The 19,115-nt window shown below is 30.4% G+C and overlaps 1 protein-coding gene across 12 annotated transcripts in view; it reads right to left on the reverse strand.

Annotated features, from left to right (window-relative positions):
* Positions 1-6,846: 6,846 nt before the first annotated feature.
* Positions 6,847-19,115, reverse strand: part of Orp8 (Oxysterol-binding protein-related protein 8) — a 298,051-nt gene continuing 285,782 nt past the window's right edge. For 11 of the 12 annotated variants that reach the window (XM_085812020.1, XM_085812025.1, XM_085812021.1 and 8 more), the window contains one exon: positions 7,670-16,523. In XM_085812020.1, coding sequence (XP_085668146.1) covers positions 16,282-16,523 — 242 coding nt within the window. In that variant the 3' untranslated portion in view covers positions 7,670-16,281. Of the gene's footprint in view, positions 7,217-7,669; positions 16,524-19,115 lie in introns of those variants that run through there. The other variant, XM_085812018.1, reaches the window with a different exon arrangement.

The following is a 19,115-nucleotide window of genomic DNA, read 5'->3' on the forward strand; positions in this document are numbered from 1 at the left end:
TCGAGTTTGAAAGTTGTCCATTATACCAATCCAACTCTTTTAGGGTCACTATAATTCCAACGTTTACTATGAGCACTGAAATCGCCACACAGGCTTGCTTTATTTTCAGAAAGCAAGAGTTCGAACTCCAAGCCTGCCATTGACAGGGTTACTATGACGAGCCACAAGTCTTAAAATGGTTTCCTTTTATCCACAGATCAAGTTCGGCAACCTGCGCAAAATTACACGAAGTTAAATTAGTGACCACTCTAAAAGAGGAAGTCAGACATTGTCGAGTACCAACAGGAATGCCACTAGCAAATTGTCTAGATTTGGGACGAATACGAATATTATAAGAACCGAATTTGTGATTCTTCAAAGTTTCAATAATCACATTTGCCTCAAGAATGATAAAAACATCTATATGACACTAACATATTCAAAAGTTGTATTCTTTTTTCTTAAGGAAGTCTACCTGCAGTAAATTCAACAAATCTTTTAGAAGGACGGAAAAAGAAATAAGAGATTTTAAAGGTATATATCAGGGATGGTCAAGCCTTTGTACCTACTGCCCACTTTTGTATCTCTGTTAGTAGTAAAATTTTTTAACCGCTCACCGGTTCCCCAGTTTTGGTGACTTACAAAGCAGGGAAATTACTTACTAAGTGCTATGTCGGATTTTCGCTAAGTTTTGCAGAATAAATCTTTATAAGTCAATTTTCAGTAGTTAAATATATCTTGTTATTTATACTTTGCATACATAGAAATTACATTAGTTAATTGAATTGTTAGTGGGATCTCTCAGGCTGATGCTGGGACACTAAATATTGAATATCCAGTTCAATTTTTGGGAGAAACAAACGAAGGTCTTCCCTTTCGAAAATATTCAAGGGGTTTCTTTCTTTAGTCATAATATGATTAACAGCACTAAATCCTGATTACTCAAGATATTAGGAAGAGAAAGGTATCAACCTGAATACAATTTTCCACATATTTGGATATAAGACCGGCATTTTGTTTTTATTTTGCCATAACCTTTCAACCTGAATACAATTTTCCACATATTTGGATATAAGACCGGTATTTTGTTTTTATTTTGCCATAAGTTTTCATATTCAAACCACTGTCGAATTTATGTTTACTTTCTTTATCATATCTAATTTCTAACAGTTCTTGGGAAGTTGAATCAAACTTTTCAGTATTTGTGGTAAAAGGATTTTTCATCGCCATATACTTTCAGTTTTAAAATATCCTCAAATCGTTTTCCCATGTCCAGTTTAAGTTGAAGTAGCTTCTGAATCTGTCAACATCCTCTGCAGTTACATTATCTTCAGAACCAGATTTAGCCTTGATAAGGCCCTTAGCTATTTGAGATATGAGGCCCCTTTATAAGTCTGTTATAATATATTTTAATACCATTTATACTCTATTTTAATTTTATGAGGGGCCCCCAAGAAAGTGGGGGCCCTAAGCTATAGCTTGTGTAGCTTATGCGTAAATACGGTCCTGATTACCTTTTATAGATGATGATTGAAGAAACTGATGAAATTCTTTCTTCAGTAGACTATGACGAAGTTTGTCAATAAATAACAGCACGATACTTTTGCAGCCTGCAAGATTTTTTTTAGTTCCTTGAAGCTGCAAATTGACATCGTTAAATCTCTTGAAAATATCTGCCAAGTAAAAGGCATTATTCATTACTGTTTTTACCTGTTGACACAGACTGGTCTCATTATAAAATTATATGGCACTGTCATATAATGCAGCAAATCTAGACAAACATGTACCCTTTGAAAGCCACCGAACTCTTGTGTGCAAAAGTAATAAAATCTTTATTATTGTGCTGGTAAAGCTGCCGCAGCGTTCTATCATTCTTTGCATTGGCTTTGATCTTATTTACAGCTTGAATTATTAGAGTTAATGATGCAGCGCCGGATCTTTGATATTTCTGACGTGGGGCAAAAGCTAAAACTGCCGCCCTCACCCATCATCCTTTAAAAAGTTTTAATTTCTTTAATAAATACAGAAATAGGTAGGGTTTGAGGTAAATACCTAAACTAAAACTCAGAGGCGTAACAGCTCTAATGGGCCAAGGAATGCAGTGCCCGAAATCTGCTTTCTTGATCGTGGGCCCCGAGGTGCGTAAGGATATGCCCTGAACAAGTGGTCAGCTTGTCGCAGGACCCCCAGTATTTTTCCCCAAGCGAACTTGGTACTCGTTTTATCGACCCAAGTGATGGAAATCAAGGGATGAAAGGCTGAGTCGATCATGCCCAGTCCGGTAATCGAACCCCGGACTTGTAGTGCTGCTGCGCGATGCGCTAGCCACTGTGCCACCGGGCCCGAGGTAAACACCTAAGCTCCATTTTATACTAAATTCTTTACGTACCATTTTTTCTTTTTTTTCTATAAAGGAAAAATACGTACCTAAGTTACATAATTAGAAAATCGTCCCCTCCTAGGAGAATTGCCTTTCTGGTGAGCATACTTTCGGATTCAAGCCTAATCCTAACTCTAATCCTGAGTGCTTCTAACCCTCCAGTCCTCGCCACCATTCGTTTTCCGTTCTAGGAACAACGGCCATCCCCTAAGCTTCTCACTATTCCGTATTATTGCATACTGGTTAAATTAGGTTGGATTTTTTACTATATGAATATGGAAAAAACAGGAGGGCTATCTGCTTAGAGAAGTGCTTTCGTAGAGGAACGTTTTAAAGGAAACTGGCTCAGATTCACGGTACACATGAAGAAATCCACGAAAACAAACCATGCTTGTACTGTTTTAGAAATGCCAGCCATATTAGACCCGTTGTCGTAAAACTGACACCAACATTGTCCAATACCTAAATCATCAAGTGTCAATTATAACACTAATTTTCTACAATGCGTTCAGAAATACATTCTCCTATCTTTCCACCAACTTCTATGAAAACAATAAAATTTTCCTTTATGTCACACAATCATCACACGTTTTTACGTATTGAGTCACCTAGTTCATTTTTCTCTGTATGAGACACATATGGGGTAAATATGATCCCTTTTCCTTTGTTAGGCGCTTTGACTGGTACTTAGGAGTTGAATTATGTTTGGCAAGTTGAGAGATTAAATTCAGAAAATTTCCTTCGCTAGGTCGAGGACACTTTGTGAACAGGGTACTTAAGATTTCATCACACCCAAGAAAAGAACGACAGTTTGTTGAAAGCTATAGTACCGCATTCATGACTATAATAGAATTTTTCTCCATTTTTCTTTTTCTGTATGAATGGGTGGCTCAGTGTCGTGATCGATGCCTTGGCACGATTTCATTTATCGTACTCGAATTTTCCACTTAATCATGCACCTCTGTGGATTGTGGACGCTTCGCGCTCAGTTAATTTTGCTAAAACATTTTTCTAATTAACGAATCCTGTTGTATGGTGTAACGGAAGCACCATGTTTCTGATAAAGTTTGCAGGGTGTACAACAAATTGCATTCTTGTCTTTAGAATATGTAAACCAAAACATAAGCTTTTCATTATTTACTAATGTTCTGTATTATATGTCAAATGTCTGTCATCATGTTCAATGTGATTGAGGCTTACGCTTTACCGGCTAATAATACTGATTGACTGCTTAAGAAAGATTGTTGGTGAGCGTTCATTTTTTTCTATGACCAGCCAATTGCTTGCGTCCAACAAATAAAAAATTTTTAGTTTTTCGTCTTTCTGCTGCCCGCCCCCATCTAAATGAAGAGATCTTTATATCATGGTTTCATGTCCTCAGGGATGATATATGCAGTCATGTTTGGTCGTGCAAATTGTAAGAATAAATTATATTTGCCGCCCTCAAAAGTTGCCGCCCGGGGCAAAGAACCCCGGCTTGCCCCCCGCTAAATCCGGGAGTGTAATGATGAATACAGACTTAAATGTTTTCCTACAATATGTTGTCTGTGCACCACACAATGAGTACATAAAATAGTTGGCAGTTCTTGCTTCAAATAAGCAACAAATCCACGATAGTGACCTACCACTGATGATGCTCCATCAATAGCGCATGCAAAAGTATTATTCAAAGGAATATAATTTTTTGTAAAGTATATTCTCACAGTACTAAATATAGATAATCCTTTTGTATCTGTGATGAGAATTATTTCGAACAGCATTTCTTCTCGTAATATATTGTTTTAATCGAAATAGCGTACATATACCATCAATCAAGCATCATTTATCTTCAATGGTAGATTCGTTCAGTTGCATGGAAAACCAGTTTTTCAGAATACTTATAAGTTTGTTTTCAACATTGCTATTTCATCAATTCGTCGCTTTACTTTACACTTAGGGGCAACGTTTTCAAAATTTGAGGTATGTCTTGATGCATTACTGTTGAGATAAATTTTTTTATAGAGAGTATTATTTTTCTCCAATATTATAGCTTTTACAATTTTTGCAATTAATTGTGAAATGCGATAAGTGGTAATTAATCCATCTTCGCTCTTTGTACGTTGTTTCTTAAATGATCCAATGATAGTTGAACGATTTTGAAGTTTTTTTATATATTTCCTGAAAATATTCAATGGGCTTGTCCTTGGCATTTGAATGCTTTGTAAAAAGATGTTCTCGCAATCGACATGGCTTCATTGCCTCATTAGATAATGTTTTATGCCACAATAAACACATTAGATGTTGTTTATTTGCAACAGATTCTATAGAACCCACCTTCAGATACTCTGGCGAATAACCGCGTGCGTATTTCTTTTTTTGAGACATGGGCTCACGATATTTCACATTTTGTTTGAAGCTTAAGCACCTGCTTGCTCTCAGATATCTAACTACGTACTCACTTAAGATTCGATTACGTAACGATTTAGCTTCGCTTATGTCACGTGGACAAAACTTATGGGTTTAAAGTTTGTTGTGTGGTCACGACTTTTGGAAGGCTGTACGCTTTTCCGATCTGGTATGCGAGACGTTTTTCTCATCCTCCTAGCGTTGGTCAGCCAGGATCAGGAATCAGGTTGACTACTATAGAGTCAGTCAATCGATGAAGACAAAGTATACAAAGGCTATCTGCCTAATAAGAGGGATGCTTATTGTGAAGGATTTTTAAAGATAAATACCGCTTGCACATTGGGAAAACCATATAAATACCCATGCAATTACCGTGTTCGCCGGTATTCAATTTTGGATCTATCAGTATCTGATCTTAGGTAACAGTGGTGGATCCTCCTTTCTGCTGGAAAAAAGCTTAAGTATGCTTGTGGCTGCTAATACTGGCTTTTTTCGTCTACTATATTGTTCATTGCAAGCAGGGCTGAATTAACCATTAAGCAGTATAAGCACGTGCTTAGGTAATCAAGGAAAGCTGGGGCACCACAAGAAGGCCCTTAGGTATTCAAGAAAATAGTCATCAAAAGATTTCCCGTTTATGGTTTTCCCATGGAAAGGAAAGTGTAGCAAAATCAAAACCAAGACAGAAAAAGAATGAAGAGAAAGACTAGTGTACATATATGTAGGAAACCTCAAATCTTTCAAGTGCTTACGACCTCCAAAAATCTTAATCCAGTGCTGACTGCCAGCAATTATCTTCAGCTGTATGTTGCAGAAACTACCTTAAACCCATATTCTACATAATAATTAGCCATAACTTTCTGCAGTCTAGATAAAAATTGCTGAAGCTTACTTTTGCTTTTTACCTTTCTTCGAAAGAGTGAAGATCCTCCATGGAGTCCTTTTGTTAACCAAAAAAGAGAAACTAATTTATATCTTTTGTAATAGCTAACATTTATAAAAGTAGGTTATGTCTGTAACAAAAGATATTTTTTACACTCTGTGTTTCATTGTTAATTATATACCATTTGTCCCTAGAAGTCTTTATGTGGCTTTTAATTTCATAACTGTTGGTCACAAAGTATATACTTGCAATTATAAAAATTGTTTTAAATGCCACAGATATTCAGGTTTTGGCATTTTTAAATTTCAAAATTAAATTTTATACATATTTTTTTGGTTTTTAAAAATTACAAAATCTAATGGTCCTTCTAATTATGCTTAAAATATTTATAATCATTATACAAAATAAGACACAAATAGTTTAACTCTGAATGATAAAAATTAATGAAGATATTTAATTTGAAGATCTGGAATTTTTTGCTGTCTTCCTATGCTTGCCTGGAAGGGGGTCATTTTAAAATAAACCAAAATTCAAGGTTGATTTTTTTTTCACTTTAATGCCATTTATTATACTCTTCAATTTGTAATTTTGTTATGTATCATACATTAAAAGACTTTCACACATTAAATTTCTAAATTTTGAAATGCTAAACACATTATTAATAATTTATAATCCTAATCGAACAATCACATAAAAATAAAATTCATTAGTCTAAGTGATGTCATGATTTGGTTATATGGTAATCATGAAGTCTCTCATTGTTTTATAAAACACGAGTTCCAGGAATAAATTCTTCTTTTGAAAGTCTCATTGATTAAAAACATTTCATGACAGCAATGCTCATCACTTATTTGTTACCACAAGAAATGTTTTTCTAAACTGATATATTTAGTTTTTAATTACACACAAAGACAAACACTTTGCTTTTCAATTTGTATACAACCCCCGAATCTCAAACTTTAAAATTAAAAATCTTAGTCAGTTTTTGTCCTATGGGAATCAAATGTTTTGTTTTTTTATTTTTCATTATGAGTATAAACTTTTACTGAATATAACTACAGAGATAAGAAAACCTATAAAAACTCAAATTTTGTAGCATCTAAAAAATTGATTTTTTAAAATTAAAAATATAGCTATTTACAATTTGTGATTATTTAACATATTTTTGAATGTGAAGTATATACAATGAATGACTGTGGAAGTAAAGGCCACATGGTGTATAACGATATTGCAATTATTCTCCTCTCTCGTACACTTTTGCACAGAAATTAGAGAAACAAACAAAATCATAGTTTGAATTAACACAAAATATAGATTTAAAGAAAAAATTAAAGGTACCTCTTAACATTAAGGTTTTTATCACCATATAGATAGTACTAGTTACATAATGAATACATTATTTAGGCAGTGGAACTAGCTGATGTATGTCTTACACTATAGTCTGTTACTTTAGAATAGGCACTTGCAGGTATTTTTCTCCACCCAGCTTGTCTTGTAACCACTGTAACAACTGTGGAAGGTTGTGAGCCCCCTTTTCCCACTTCACTTCATCATGATCTATACAAACTCCTCAGCAGAATTCGTGCAAGCTGTTTGTATGATAAGATAGATAGCAGGGTTGGAATATGATTAATAAAATATGTTTCCAATGCTACGTATTATTTATTTCCTCTTTAAAATTATATATATTCATTTAGTATAACATAAATGTAAAATGTGCAACATAAAATTAAAAATTACAGACATACTCTTTCAATTTGAATACACTGCACTGACCCAAAGAAAAAATCAATATTCCATTTTACTACTAATGCAAATAAATATGTATATTAGTTCTTTATGTTTTTGCTAATTACATTAACAACTGAATAGTTACAAAAAAACTTAGAAATAAATTCAGTATTTAATAAACATTAGCATAAAAAAGGGGCATTATGTATATGGTCTTCCACCAAAACTAGAAGGGCAAGTAAATTCTTTTGTTATAGTATTTTATTTTAAGTATTTAGTGAAAATAAAGATATTCTGTTTAAATACAGATCTGTGGCATGTAATAACTTTTATTTCATCATCATAATAATACAACAAAGGAATTGCATAAAATCTGTATTACAAAACTAAATATAACAATATAACAAAGTTCTGAAAGTTATACACAAATGGCAACTTTGTAGCTTTCATTAAATAAATTTCACAGTCCAAAAATAATTGAAAAGAAATGTAATGAACATAAAAATGAAGTTAAAAAGCAAGAATATAAATGCAAATACTGAAATGTTTATAATACACAAATCTTAATATCCCCCATTTAAAAAATTCATAGATCAATTACAATTCGCTAAGATGTATCAAAATTTAAATAACAGAGAAGATTTGAATTTAATCAATACATAATTTCACCTTCTTGAACAGCTTTAAAAAAGGAGAGAAAAAGTGTAATAATTCAATGGGTGAAATGTGCTTTAAACCACACCCTTGTTTTTATTCTTAATATGATATATGTGGATGAGTGTGGTGCAAGTCTTAGCGCGTTCTTAAAAATAATGCAAAGGTGTGGGTCGAAGCATACTTTCATCATAATTAAATAAATGGATTATATCATTAGACATTTTATTTAATGAGAAATTTTTATTCAATGCATAATTGCCTCTAAGCAGAATTTACATTTTAAAACTGATTATTAATTTTGATAAACTGCAAATAACAGATAAAGATATTAAAAAATTAATTAAAAATGCCATAGAAAATGCAGAGATGTGCTATGATTACTTTCCATACACATAACACAGATATGGTCCCAAACTGCATTTGATACATGTTCAAAATTACATAAAGCAGTAGTTCCCAATCTGACATTTAATCAGAAGAAGTATGATAACAGAATAACAAAGTTTTTAAGGAAAAAACAAAATATTTGGTTTCATATTTACAGAACCATAAAAAAAGATGAAATTATCAAAATTTGGAATTTCACTTAAAATCAATATCTTTCTTATCTAAACTGAAATACGTACAATTTTTCAGAAATATGATCATGACCTGAAATAAAATTCTTTAATATTAGATAAAACAATTTATTCCAGAAAATTTTCAGATAGATTCTAGAAATAGCAACCATTAATTATGGTTATACAAAATACTATATACAAGGGAAGGCAACAAAGTTAATGAATTTTTACATTGAAGTTACAAACCTTTAGAAAGCAATTTTCTTTTTAAATTAGCATTTGGTCCTTTATTGCTTATGAAGTTAATTTGCATCAGAACAAAATGATAAAATTCTATTCCTTCAACTGTTTTTATAATCAAATTTAAGGAATTTGGTTTGTATGTATATTAATACATAAATATATAATTAATTGCATATAAAACAAAAGCCATTAATATGTTCAATTAACAGCACATTAATGAACTAGATTCTGAACCTTAGTAATATGAATCATTCAGAAAAAACACATAGTCCTGCTTTTAAAAAAGACCATATTGCAATGGAAGAAATTAATTGGTTTCAAAACAGAGGGTTTTTCTTTCATTTATCCTTATGAAATTCTAAGAGTTCATTTTTAGGCTTGTAAAAAAGCCTTTTTTTTTTTTTTTTTTTTTTTTTAAACAGCGTATAAGTAAAGTTTCTTTTATTATTTAATTTTATTCAGTTGCTAATTACATAATTCTTTACACATGTTTTTGAATAGTCTGACAAATGTTTAAAATGTTGATGCTTTCATAAAGAACAATTTTCTTTAGAATAATAAAAAATGCTCCCTTTGAACTTTTGTGATTGCTTAATTTTTTGTGAGGAATTTTATTTGAAATTTCCTTTATTTAATGTTTTAATGAATTATTTTAATTATTATGAAGCTAAATGTTAATTATAAAAAATAAAGACTAAGAGCTGATGCTACATAGCCAATTACTTTTACAGATTTTTTAACTTAAAGAGATTACAATGCAAAAGTTCAAGCTTTTTTCAAACTTTTAGCTTTTCTATTTTTAATTGATGCCAAAGCTCAATTCACAAATTTTCATCTTAAAACATAATTAAATGAATTACAGTAGAAATTTAAAATATCTGTAATCCAGATATCTAGGCATACCTGAATATAATATACATAGGCCTATTGTTCTTTGTTTACTCTGTGAATCATTGCTTAGCTATAACAAGATCACCTTTTCTAATTTTAAACTGAATTTCTTTAACTTCAGTGCAGTGAAAATAAAAACACAATTAGGTACTGTTCTATTATCAAGACCGGATCCTGAAAGGTATGCATGTATGTGTTCAGGTATATATGTAAGCACGAATGTATGTGTGTGTATACATGTACACATATATGCACATACACACATTCATACATTTCTGAATCCCATCCCCATAATAAATGTACATGTACACATATATGCACATACACACATTCATACATTTCTTAATCCCATCCCGATAATAAAACAATACCCACAGTTAGATTTAGGGCTTAGATAAAACCTGTACTGTTCATTATAATTCAGACAGGAATGAGTTACGTGTTTAAACAAATAAAAAATAATTTCATTTGTTTAACTTTATGGGACGGAGTCCATTTTATGCTTTATTTTACAGGAACAGAATTCTTTTATTCCTTAAATCATATGTTCCTATAAAAATAAAATGTAGCAAATGAAAAAATGCAGCTGTTGATTTGCATTACAATAAGTAAATATCTCGACTATAGGAGGGTTGCCTAATTATAATGCAGAAGGCCCGTAATCCTATTATTCCAAATATTTGGAGTTTCACTAATTTTACACAACTAAGATTTACTGTTACTTTTCCAACACCTTAAATCTGTGAAAAAATTATATCTGCATTCTGTGAATGACTTCCTTGGTGGTAAAACAAACTGAATATACAGGAGTATTTTTCTTTCTATATAATATAAATATGATTAATTAACATTGTCAAGTTCTTTTATAACATTAACACAGATAAAATTGCAAAAAAGGGTTGCACGCTTTGGATTTTAATTTAATTTCTGTCTATCGAGATATTTACTTATTGTAATGCAAATCAACAGCTGCATTTTTTCATTTGCTACATTTTATTTTTATAGGAACATATGATTTAAGGAATAAAAGAATTCTGTTCCTGTAAAATAAAGCATAAAATGGACTCCGTCCCATAAAGTTAAACAAATGAAATTATTTTTTATTTGTTTATACACGTAACTCATTCCTGTCTGAATTATAATGAACAGTACAGGTTTTATCTAAGCCCTAAATCTAACTGTGGGTATTGTTTTATTATCGGGATGGGATTAAGAAATGTATGAATGTGTGTATGTGCATATATGTGTACATGTACATTTATTATGGGGATGGGATTCAGAAATGTATGAATGTGTGTATGTGCATATATGTGTACATGTATACACACACATACATTCGTGCTTACATATATACCTGAACACATACATGCATACCTTTCAGGATCCGGTCTTGATAATAGAACAGTACCTAATTGTGTTTTTATTTTCACTGCACTGAAGTTAAAGAAATTCAGTTTAAAATTAGAAAAGGTGATCTTGTTATAGCTAAGCAATGATTCACAGAGTAAACAAAGAACAATAGGCCTATGTATATTATATTCAGGTATGCCTAGATATCTGGATTACAGATATTTTAAATTTCTACTGTAATTCATTTAATTATGTTTTAAGATGAAAATTTGTGAATTGAGCTTTGGCATCAATTAAAAATAGAAAAGCTAAAAGTTTGAAAAAAGCTTGAACTTTTGCATTGTAATCTCTTTAAGTTAAAAAATCTGTAAAAGTAAAGTTTGGGAACTACTGGTATTAAGAAAGAGAAAAACACAAGGAAAATTTTATCAATAAATTTACAAGCTACCATTTCCAACACACCTGTTTAGATCAGTGAGATGACAAATATATCGATGGTTATGCTATCTACACACCTTAACTGTAGTGCAAAAGCCAAAGTGCAGTACACGTGCACACATCATAAACAGACATAACATTTTCAGTAATAAATAGGTATAAATGAAAGAATGGTATAAAATAGTGTGAAAAGTGATTAAAATGAAATAACAAGTAACTTTACAAGTAGCGCAAAGCAAAAATATTTTACGTAAATTAGAAAGCAAATTTTTCAAGCCTTTAAAAACATTAAGAGAAAAAATGTTTATGTTAAAACATATTTTACATATTATGCTTTATGCTAAATAAAGTTATAAATTAAATTAATTGTTCCCATCATTGCAACAGTAGAAAATTTATTTTTTAATTTGCTTAAAATTTTGCCATCTTTCTAAAGATATTATTTTTAAACTGTCAACTGATTAAACACTAGAACTACCAACCAGTCAAAATGACTGTTTTAAGCTTTAGTAAAAATAAGAATATACTGGCAGCTCTAGTATTAGAAAAGACTGTGGAAAATAAAGCAAATGCAAGAATATAAGTCAAATGGTTAATGATATTTCCAAGACATATGAAAAATCAGGCTACTTGACAAATAAAGCAGCAAGATACTGCAAATTAATAATTCAAGTATATTTAAAATAATATATTCATACAAAACATGTAACCTGTTTTATAATAAGTTGTAAAAAATAATAGCACAGTATTCTAACATTTCAGTTAAGAGAAAAAGTCATTACTAGAAACAGGAATAAAAAAATTATAAAATGTATAAACAAGTGGCCACCAATGGCCAAGTAGCTGAAGTTGCATAACACTTGCAGTTTCCTCCTGGGCTTGAGTCCAGGTAATATACTAAACTGGCTGCATACTTATTTTCATTATTTTCCCATGTAATATAAGCATGAGCTACTTTTCCATAGAAAGTCTTCCACACAAGCATTTCTTTCCATTACATAGCCCTGGCATATTTTACCATAACTAACTAGGCAAAATGTAGACATACACCAAATTAACTAATTACTTATCTTATTACACTTAAGTTACAGAAGAACTATAATGATAGAAATAAAATAAGCTCAATAAGCAAACTTTACTTCTGAACATTTTGATATTTCATAAAGTGACAAAATATTCGTAGTACTGCAATTTAATTGCATAGATTACCATAATAGTATGTTTTTGTCAAAATAAGAAAAGCTCCTATGTACTGCATGTTGGCACCATGTTCTCCGATAACTTGAACTAATCTGTCCTTAGCTTAATTTTATGCAAACCGAAAAAATAAAACACATTTAAAAGACAATTTAAAAGAGTTACTCAGCAGATTAATTTTAATGAGAACTAAAGATAGTCTGAAATCCTACAGATAAAATTCATTTCAAGAGATTTCATTCCACAGATAAAATTAGTAAAGAAATAAATTTTTAGCATTTTAATTAAATGTAGAAAGATTCAAGCAATTTTTTATTTAATAAATTTAATTGAAAATTTCTTTTCAAATTAAAAAAAACTTATAATTCAAAGTGAAATCAAATGGCAATTTGAACTTAATGCATATATAATTTGATCTCGCAGTGAATAAATTTTTGCCATTTCATGTTCTTTCCAAAGAGATATTTATGTATATAATTAAATTTTGTATTGCACAGAAATACATACAACTAAAAAAATGAAGATTTCAAAATAAATTGTTACATTTTTTTTCTCATGATGCCTTTACGTATAATGCAATCACAATTAAAAAATAAATACCTAAATTTTTTTTATATATAATAATCTTTGTAAGACAAAGTACTGAACAGCATTATAGAATATGAGAAATACTCATACTTTTATTTAACAAAAACAAGCAAACTAACAAAATACTTCTAATATTATATACAAAACACAGAGATTCCATACATAACATGGTTACAAGGGCCAACCAGCCTATCAGTATCTTGGAAAAAAAGCTTCCTTTGGCATATTCATCAAAAGCTGGTAGGCAGGTATTTTACACAAGCTATACAATATATTTATATAAAATACTAATTGTAAACATCTGTACATAAACTGGAAAAAGAAAAAAAAAAAAATATGTATAATAATAATATCATGGCTACTTCACTCAGAACTGTAGTTGACAGAATAAACAATTTCTCACTTTAACTAACAGTGTAAAACTAAGATTTGTCAGTGCATATTCATGGCATGAATAATATTTCTATATATTCACTTGGAATGTTCAGATTTCACATAGAAATGCAGATATCTGCTACTAACAACTCCATCCATTTATGAGCAAGCAAGTATTTTAAGAGCTACAGTAATTCTTTTCGATTTTGTTTATTATTTTCAAATATTTATATTAAAAAAAGGGAGGATTTCATCTCTCTAGTTTTGTATTTGAAAAATAATTAAATGAAGGTCGCCACAAATTTTTTAAATTTCAAACTAAAAAGACAGCCAAAATTTCATCTGAAGAAATTCAAATGTCATCATATTTATTACATAACAATAAATAATTTTCTTCTAATAAAGTACTCTAAGATGAAATACAATTTGGTATGCTAATTGCTGAATCATAATTACGGATAAACATATTCTATTTACATTATTTTTTTTAAATGGTACTATAAAAGATTTTGTAGATCAGATTCTAATAAATTGCTTTTCTGAATTAAGGAAATATGACTTACAATTTTTTTTATGACCACAATATTGTATTTCTTTGATTCTAAGCAGCAACTCCCCCCATATTAATTTCATTAATAATGAGATACACTTTCAAAATCAAGTATATTTCCATTTTCCAAAACACAATTGATAATAAATTAAAGTACTCTATTAAAAAATCCTAAGTTTCCTCTACTTTATTTATTTAAAATCGGTCTCTTATTCTTGGGTGCACTAAAATTAAGAGATGCACCTTAGAACTAATGAATACAGTAATATATCAAATCTCAAAATTTTATAAAATTCTCTTTTAGCGAAAGTTAAAAAAATTCCTACAAAATTTAAGATGATACATTTAACTGAACCTAAGTATATATCTAATGGTGTTAATATGATTAAAATACATTGGCAGTTAATGTTTTTAACTCTTTAAAATAAGGATGAAATTTTCCAATATTAATGAGGAGGCAGATCTCCAAAAAATTATTTTCATACATAATTTTTAAAAGTATCTAATTATATTTTTGGAAAGATACCTTCAAGTATCAGGATCTTATTTGGATAATATTAAAATAGCAGTGGCGATTAAAATTTGCTTTAACTTTCTCTTTCACTCCAAAAAATTGGACACACCTGTATGCATACAGTAAGCTCTTTTATTATAACCACATGTAATTCATAAATATTTTAACACATATTTATTTTATATAATAGCAGCATTAATTTATAGGAAACACAATAAAAGACCCATACTTTGTACTTTCAAACTGTTTTTACTCAGCTTTGTTTTAGAATATGTAATAAAAGACATTCGCTTTACTTTTATAAACTATAAATAAAACACACACCCTAATTCCATTAATAATATGAATAAAAATTACAGTAAATATACATAGAATGCACACAATTTATTGGCTGATTAAAATGCTAAATAAAACATAAATCTTAAATAATAGATAAAAATAATGATAATAGACTTTAAAAATATCAGTGGAATTTTTGCTTTGGCAAAAACCATTTTTCTGTATGCTGATACCAAGCTAATAAAAGAGAAGTTATAAATTATTTGGAAATAAAATACAAGTGTGTTAGTTGCTAGAAATTAAGGCTACTGCTTCCCATTAAATACTTAACTAACAGTATATACATTTAGATATGTTGGATGGATATGCTTTATTCCAGCTGGAAATAATTACACAGAAATTTACTTTCAACTGGATGAAGCAAGATACAACAAGATTATTATAATCTATTATGTTTTTTCTATGCTCACTTTCCTCATTAATATAGATAAGCAAATCAATTTTATGTTTTCTACATATATGAGTCTTTTCTTTGTTCTTAGAAAATGCATGTATTTATTTTTCCTATTTAAAAATGCATTTAAAAGCAAGTGAAAATGTACACAGTAAGCATCGTAAAAGATGAAATCACTACATATTATTTGATTAAATGGCAAGTAAAGGATCACTGACATTCTTTTTATTGAAAAGTATGCTAAAGACTGGACTAAAACTATTTATATTTTTCACTAATAGAAAATTACATAGCAATGAAGACTTTAATTTACATTTGTAAACAGCTCAATAAATTATGTACAACCAGTATATTTTTATATTAAAAATTTTGGAAATGATAATAAATTTCTCTGAACCTAAAAACTAGACTTTGTATTTCTTAGATTTTCAAATATAATGTCAAACAATTAAATTACAATAATTTGGACATTTTGAAAAATGCATGAAATACAAATTTTTCCTAGTTCATATTTTAATTTTTTTAATAAATATGTATATAATATATATATATATATATGTATGTATATATCCTATCTAATCATATAACAAGCATTAAGCTTTAAAAACTAGAAACTTTTAATCAACAACTTTAAGAGGTAAAAACTGTTCTTTTGTTCATGATATTTAGAAAAAGATCAAAATCTACAGTTCTTGAACTGTCTGAAGTTATCTACATTTCTTTGATTACTCTGAAGTTGAAGTAACAATAAACTTAATTCACAGTTTGGAATAAAGCTGAATAATAGGCACTCTTTACTACCTTAAATAGTTGACGGCAGTATATGGTCATAGAAACCAGTGCAGAATTATTTGTACAAGTACAAGAGCTGCAATAATGCTATAATCCCAACGCTGCGCTAACTGTGAATGAATTCTTCTTTGCTGGGCCATAACTGATTCCATATGGAGCTGCATTGAGCGTAAAGTTTGGTTGCTTTCTTGTTGTAACTGCTGTAAAGTCTGAAGGGACTGCTGCAACGAGGACAGAGTAATACTGCATTTTGCAGTATGAAAATTTTTTCTGGGACCTATAAAAGGAAGCAAATTAAGTTTCAAATTAACAAGAAATTTTTACAGGAAGTAAAAAGATATAATGCCCTTATATTGGATGGATATACTTTGATTTCATAATTACTTAATTCAAGTTTATTTCCAAATGGACGATGTTAACTACTTTTTCTACCCGCTGCCCAACCAGTATAGTGGTTAGTGTCACTGACTGCCATGCTGAAGGGTATGGGGGCACATGCAGTAAGCTGAAAGTCCTCTGGGTGGGAGACCCTCGGACCCATGCCCCAGGTTGCTCTCCATCAAAATAGAGGATGGAACTGAGCTAAATCGCCTGTCACCTGTAAGGTGCACAAGGCTGTTGCCAAAAACAGGCACAAACATGTGCTCCTTACCACAAGGAATCTCGTGGGCTTCAGCTGACTAAAAGTCAGAAAAGTGAGCATTAGCAACAACTTTTCTACCCAACCAAGTTTTTGTTTTGATCAATATAATTAACCCGTTGACTACTAAGAGGACACATATGTCCCACTAAAAGTTTAAAAATTACTCCTGGGTTAAAAATATTTAGAATCTCCTGAATGTTGGGGATCATCTTCAGATAGTTGGAAAATCCGCTGTGCTCATTGTATACAAATGAACATAGAGAAAAGAAAAAAATATGAGTTGAACAATGCGTAATGTTGGGTTATGCAAAGAATGATTTCTACCTTGTACCATATGATGTAAATCTATTTCATATAATAAAGTTTTCCAGAATAATAGGTGTGCTTATAGTAAGTCAATCGTTATGTGCGGGACATATGTATCCCACCATTAACTACGGCTGGGACATATATGTCCCAGCCTTTGGCTCGAAAACCCTTTGTCGAAAAAATTTCAAACACTTACCTTATTTATGACATATTTTTTCACTTGTAACTTGTATAGAAAACGAGGTAAAAAAAGTTTTTTTTTTAATTCATCGTCAAAGGGTGTAAGTGATCACTAACCAAGGCTCAGAAGAAAAAAATATCATTTAGACAAAATAGCGATACACGTGAAAGAATTAAGATAATACTCTACTACCTTTATTCTTTCTACTAAATGGTGCATTTTTCAGCAGTGGTTACTTAGGTTAGAATAACACCTCTGCTCCTCACATGGTAAAGCATCAGTATGCTTAACAATTACTTTTAACTTTCTCAATAATTATTGCAGTACTATATAGTGCAAATTAGAAGTGGACAGAATTTCATGACAATACTAGCTGTATGTTAGATTTGAAGAAAATTTAAGAGGTGCAACTAAATTTTCCAAAAGCCACATGTCGATATTTACATCATTTTAAAATAATTAAACAAGTTTGGAATGGAAGAAAACAAAGCAAATTCATGATAATTTTACATTTTTTTAAATTGATACAGTTACATATAAATAATTCTTATTTCATTTGGGACATATACAAAAAAATTTTTCTACCATGTACAAATCTGAAGCTATTGTACAATGCAACAAAGTGCTCTTTTTATAGGCACAAGTGCATTTTCTTCTAGCTCTGGTTATATTCCTTACTTTTAGAAAAACCTTACTGCTGTAAAAATGATCTGATGGTGAAACTATATATTTTTGCTGAAAATACCAAGTTAGCACTTAGTACTCTCTAGATAAAATTACCTAGCATATATTGTTCTATAACAGAAATGATCCCTAATTCATTAAATCATTTAATTAAATTTTTTTGAAAGTATGAAATATTTACCAAATTACATTTTTGTACTTTGAAAAATTTTAATTGTTAGACCTCCTTTCCACTTCGATAATTTCACATAAATTTCCTACTCCATGTCAATGGCTTACTCCATGTACCTAATCAATGTCAGTGATAAAGAAATAATAAAGTTCAAATTGCCTTCTGTACTCCATACAATGCAAGAAATGGTCAAGAATGAAAACTCATTTTAAAATTGCAATAAGGAACTCAAGTTATTAACAGGATAATAAAATACCTCTATGACTATATAATTACAATGAACAGAATTACTGGAAACAGTCTATCAGTGATGTTTAATAGAATCAAGAAAGTAATACAAATAAATGATTTCAAAGAATGTCAAGAGCAAGAATACACTGCTTCCTTTGATATTTATGTTGCTTTTGTTACTCAATCAAAAATGGTATACTGAATTGACAAGTGATAAGGGGTACAATATGTGTGTGTGGAGGAAATGTTTTAAGGGGGGAAAAATTCTGCAAAGAGGCTGGGTTGTATTCATTGCAGGCATACATAAAAATGTTGTTCTTGGGTTTTGAGAAAAGGAGGACATCATTTGAGGTAAGAATGAGCTTCAGACCCAAAAGAATTGGCAGAATTAGGAGTCAGATAAGCAGTCAATTTTTTGTAGTTATTTGAAGCTGTGATTTTGCATTGAACATCGACAGCTTTAGTAAATCACATTTGCTTTAGTGGAACAACAGTTGATTAAGTGCTCTTTTAGTAGTAAATACGGCTCCTACCAAATGAAACACAGTGCTGGTTTCAAATGTAAAGTCATTCAATTTTGTGAAAGAGAAAGGAAATCATACTGCAGCAAGGATGTTTGGTGTTGGTGAAAGCTCCATAAGTGAAGAAA

Source organism: Stegodyphus dumicola, chromosome 2, assembly GCF_044657685.1.
Source record: "Stegodyphus dumicola isolate Sdum_Otavi_A_Nest chromosome 2, ASM4465768v1".
NCBI classification, from domain to species: Eukaryota; Metazoa; Arthropoda; class Arachnida; order Araneae; family Eresidae; genus Stegodyphus; species Stegodyphus dumicola.